Source organism: Puntigrus tetrazona, chromosome 9 (assembly GCF_018831695.1).
Source record: "Puntigrus tetrazona isolate hp1 chromosome 9, ASM1883169v1, whole genome shotgun sequence".
Taxonomy (NCBI): Eukaryota; Metazoa; Chordata; class Actinopteri; order Cypriniformes; family Cyprinidae; genus Puntigrus; species Puntigrus tetrazona.
In genome coordinates, this window is record NC_056707.1 from 9,840,678 (window position 1) to 9,846,258 (window position 5,581).

The 5,581-nt window shown below is 37.6% G+C and overlaps 1 protein-coding gene across 1 annotated transcript in view; it reads left to right on the top strand.

The window, feature by feature from the left end:
- Positions 1-5,581, top strand: part of LOC122352127 (interleukin-1 receptor accessory protein-like 1-A) — a 46,619-nt gene that overhangs the window by 2,363 nt on the left and 38,675 nt on the right. The window contains exon 2 of the mRNA XM_043249671.1: positions 4,790-5,075. Within this exon, the coding sequence (XP_043105606.1) occupies positions 4,790-5,075 (286 nt within the window). The remainder of the gene's footprint in view (positions 1-4,789; positions 5,076-5,581) is intronic.

Consider the following 5,581-nt stretch of genomic DNA (forward strand, 5'->3'; position numbering starts at 1 on the left):
TATATATATATATTTACAGATGTTTCCCCTCTATGATAGGGCCCAGATCAGAATTAAAAATGTATTCTTCAGATTTTTGTTTACACTGTCATCGAAAAAAACTAAACAAAACACAGATCTGTGTCACATGCGAGAAGAGAAATCATATTTGGGCCACATTCAGCTGCAATGTGAACGAAGCCCTGTCACACGGAGCTTGAGAGAGATGAAAGTGCACCGCTGCAGAGACCTGAGATAGGATTGTGTGCGTGTGCGTGGAGGGATTCAGATGTAATTTGCATGAAATGCATCCAAAATCTTAATGATTTGCAAGCTGGTTGTTTTATCTTACACAATGGGAAGGAAGGGGAGTGCAAAGAGAGAAAGAGAGGGAGTGTTCAATCAACTTCTCGTTCGTTTTCTCAAGCTCCTGTTTTTCTCTGACTATTTTAGTGCAGTAGGTTGCGCAGGATTGAGAACATGTGAATGTTTTATAGGCTTACATAAGGGACCTCACCCCAGAGACAACCGACCTCGTTATCGTTCATTTAGCAGTGAAAAACAAGATAGATAGATGGGGTGGGGGTAGATGAGAGGATGAAAAGAGAATGGGGAATGCAGAGGGAGAGGGGAGAGAAAAGCATGTACATGCAGAGGAACCGAGCATGATGGGATACATTTGTGAAGTGAATGTAGGAGAAAGAGGCATTGGGGGAAAGAAGCAGGCTTCAGGTGCGCGAGTGATCCGAGCATTCCAAGAGAGAGAAAGGGTGGAAGGGAGAAAATAATGCAGTTGATTCCAGTTTGATTCCATTTCGTTTCTTTTATCTGTTACCCAGAGTGCCTCAGGGAAGCTTGGCTTGTTAGCATCGCTCGGGCAAAGAAATACAGGGTTGCTTAGCTGGAGATACAGATGAAACATCTCTCTTTCTCCCTCGTTCTCTTGCTTTCCCCCTTTTGCTTACATAAAAAGGTCAGAGTTTCCGATAGCGGTGGGGAGCCGTTTAAAGCGCACCTGATATTAGAGTGGAAGCTTGTCTCTACATATCGGCTCTCATACATCTGGAAATCGTTGCATAATGTGCAGCCGACCAAAGCTAACTGTTTGCATGTGTGCTTTTGAGAGCCACAGGCCTGTAGTATATAGACACATACCTCTTAGTTTATTGGGGCAGTGCGTTCAGGTTTAATATGACCACGTAATTGCCTCATCTTTTTTGACTGTGTTATTAGCGTGATGCGACTCATGGACCCTTTTAGATTTAAACCTCTTGTTCTGTTTGGAGTCTCAGGGACTTCACAGCCATGAAAAATATACTATAATAATATTTTAATGGCTTGGGGGAAAAAAAAAACACTTTAATTCAACATGAAATAAAGATGGGGCCTGTTTATTTTTTAAATGCAAGTTCCTGGTCTTACTGTGAACAATTCATCGGAGCACAGTATTTCGAAGAAGAAAAAGATTTTTAGCATTTTTGTGCATATTATTCTTCTCACTTGTATGCTGCATGTATTAATGATTATTGGTAACCAAAAGTCACATACTTATTTTAGCAAATTTGTATTCAGTCTGGTTCCATTCTGGTATGTAATGCCCACTTTTTATGGCCAACTAATTCTTTTTAAAAAAGGTGAAGCAAGTAAAACCATTACTACATTCTTTAGTGTCACATGATCTTTCAAAAATGCTCAATTTCATGCTCAATTTTTTTTTTTATTATCCTGAATGTTGAAAACTGCTTATAGATTTTTAATTTAAAAAGAAAAACNCCTGAACTGTGTATTGTTTAGTGTACAAAACAGTATGTAGGTTATGTGTGGAACTATATATAATAGGAATAATAAGAACAAATCATTAAAGTCTCTTTGACCACAATCGTTGATTTCAACAGGACATGAGAATAAAATGAAACAGCTGGACTTCAGCACCACGGACAGTGGCAGAACAGGGACTAATGGAGAGCAGGGTATGATGACACCTGAAGAGGTTAACAGGGTTTAGTAGAGTCATTTCACACCGTACAGTTACAGCATACTGATGCAAGACAGATGTAAGACAAAACAGAAAGAAAACAGTGAGAGATGGAGAAAGAAGGAGAGTGGAGTGGGAGAGAAGGGTGATGTAATTGTCATATTAAATGTAATTGATTTGGCAGAATGCGCATGTCATCAAATAATTTTTATTCGCTATCGTATTCATTTAAAAGATTCAGCAAACTGCCATCTATTGCCTCAGCATTTTCATAAGTGACGAGTTCCTGGGTTCGGCATGATGGAAAACATCTTGAGGGGTGCATATTGTACATGAGCAGTATGTCACTAAACATTTCTGCACAGTTTATGCTGTTTATTTTCATACCTTTTAGCATCGATGGAAAGCGAAATAATGAGTGGACGTTCTGTCCTCCGCATCGGGCAGAAAATGTTCTGTAATAGGTTTCACTTAATTTGAACACAATTGCGAAGTTATTACAGAGACGGATTTAGCCATTTGTGAATTTGGTCAAGGGCAATGCAGTCAACCAGGAACACAGAGGACTGTGCTCAATGACAAGAGCTTTGCTTTTCTGAAATAGAATTGTAATTTATGGGATGTAGGGCTGTATAATATACCTTTGTGGATTTTAATGCTCTCACAACAACTAAAAGGAGTGTGTTTTGAAGAGCCTGTGATGTACGTCATCACAGAACGCTTTTGTTGCATGATTCTCTTGAAAACTGAAAATATCCTGCTCATATTTACCCCCAACATCAAAACTAAAACAAAATAAAGTGCATAAAATTAAGCCTGTTTTGTGCTATTATTTTTATGTTATTTTTTTAAAGTACTGAATTTATTTGGCTAATATTACAGAATTTTGGTTTTTGGATGTATTTAATATTGCTAAGTGCTTTGACACAATCTCTTTGTTTCTTAAAGCTCCATTCAGTTTTAGGGTTTTTTGGGTTTAAATTGATCCAAAATACATTTTTGAGAATTGAGTACATAACCAGCCAGTGTTCAGAGCTATCACCTTGTCTGATTCACAACTGTAAGTTAAAAACGTCCTGCAGGTGGCGGATCGTTTATAGCCTTTTTTCACAGCAGCTGGAATAATTAAACATAATTTTGAAAGGATTATGTGTTTATGAAACTGTAAGTGACTGAAATTAGACTATATGCTAAATTGAAATGTGCATCTGATTACAGATAGCTTACATGGGATTACACAGGTTTTGTGTTGAGTACCAATTCTAAGGAAGTGTAATTTCCTTTTTCTTTCTTTATATGAAATTTGAGTGTTATAACTATTAGAGATTGTACATAAATAGCTTACACTGATACACACTACATATACACAGTCACACAACGCTGATGTTGTTAACATTTTAATAATTTGCACAGTTTGATGTGATATGAGCTAACTTTCCAATCATTAGATTTTATCGTAATACTTTTTTCCTCGGTTGGTCAGAACAAAAGTTGCAGACTTGTTACATGTTGAGATGACAACATCCATTGAAAATTGTTATTTAGGCCATACTTCCAAGGCTAGACTCTATCATTCAGAAGTGTGTATCGTGTACTTTGTATTTTGTATTTCAAATGGATTTCAGATAATTAGTAAAAAAATATATCTTTTTGACATCACAGTGCTACTCAAAACCAACAAAAATGACTAAAACAGTCTTAAATCGTGAACATAGTAATGTTGAAAATATGTGACAACTTCTAGTTTCTAAAGGTACGTCCATGGCAAATGTGTATTTACAGTTTTACATTAGTAAAAGTTATTTTTAAGGATCTGGTCTGTTGAGGTAACTGTACTTTTAAGGCAAGGTATGCTTCTGTTTTACAGTTCGGTGATTCCACTGCATGTTTTTACTATTGAATTATTAATTAATCTCAAAATCAATATACTACTTGAAATATTTAATACTCATATGCTCAATATAAAAAAATATAGAATATATAAAACGTGTATTGCTTCTGAATTGTATTTGTCACAATTTGGGCTATTTAATTTTTGTCCTTCTTTTGTCAAAATCACGCAGATAACATCGGTCCTCACTGTTCGAGGCCACCGGTACCTTAATATCTCAAAAGATGTAATAAACATAAATATAACGCTGGTTTTGTTGGGGGCACTTTTTAGAATCACATTATGTATAATGCGGGGCCTATTTAGGGTTTTTTTTTTTTTTTTTTTTTTTTTTNCTATCAGATTTTAATAGCTCTATATTCTTCATCTCCAGAGTTTCAAAAAGCAATTAACTGCTTTTATTACAGGCTCATGCCATCTCCTGTGTACACACACACATGCGCACAGCGATCCCCCAACACACACACGTACTTGCATATGCAAACATTATAAAACACAGCAGTTAATTACAACAATGAAACATAATTAGTTAGTGTATAATTAGTTGCACGGGTTAACTTCTCTATAGCAACCAGGCTCTAAAATGAACTCTGACTCATATTGACTTAACATCTCAATAATTATGAGATTTTCGACTGAAAAAATCTGCCTTTTAATAGCTCAAAATTTGTCTTTTGTCACAGTGGCATATGTGCCTGTTTGTATCTGAAGCTTTATCTACAAAAATTAATGAGTTTTTTTTTTTTTTTTTTGCCATCAGGGTCTGACGTGTGTTTATGGATTTAATAATTGAAAAATAATGTAACTAAAAGAGTAATTGCACCTCAAAAAGAAGTTTATTTAAGGTTTTATCGGATGTCCAAATGGTCGATCGATAAAGAAACTTTGCAGCAAATTTCTAAAGATGTAGAGACTAATATATCTGTCCTCCTGTCTCTCTTCAGTGGACGGCTGCACTGATTGGTCCGTGGACTATCTGAAGTACCGGGTGTTACACGGAGAGCCGGTGAGGATAAAGTGTGCTCTGTTTTACGGTTATATCAGAGCCAACTACTCCCAGGCACAGAGCATTGGACTTAGTCTGATGTGGTATCGGAGTTCTGGGTTGGGACATGGCGACTTCGAAGAACCCATCTCCTTTGACGGGGTACGCATGAGCAAAGAGGAAGACGCCATCTGGTTTCGGCCTGCCGAGCTGCAGGACGCCGGTCTGTACTCCTGTGTTCTGAGGTGAGAGAGAGGGAGCACGTGCACATGTGTGAACACTCATACGCTTAGATATGCAAATCCACAAGGAGACACACACTCTGCCTTTCGGACATTAGCCGGATCGGAGAACATACTTAACTTCTTCCTTTGATGTTTTTTGATTGTCTTTCAAAGCCTTCAAGAAAAGGGCCATGCTGAGAAAATTAGTGCGTGTGTGTGTGTGTGTGTGTGAGGGTTGTGTGTCTGTATCCAAAGCTTCTCAGGGACAGTAAAACTGGAAGTGAAATAAGTGAGCGACGGCAGAGGACAGTGAGACGTTCTGTCATCCATCAATCAAACACTGACACTCCAGCACTCTCCCATAATGCCGCAGGCCACTGTCACACATATTAAACAGTCAGGCAATTCTCCAGGGTCCTCATTTGCTCAGGTTCCAACTGACTTGAGGTCAAAGCACATAATCTACTCATCATATTCACTTTTGCATCACAGAATGTCACACTTAATGTATGTGTGTGTGTGTGTGT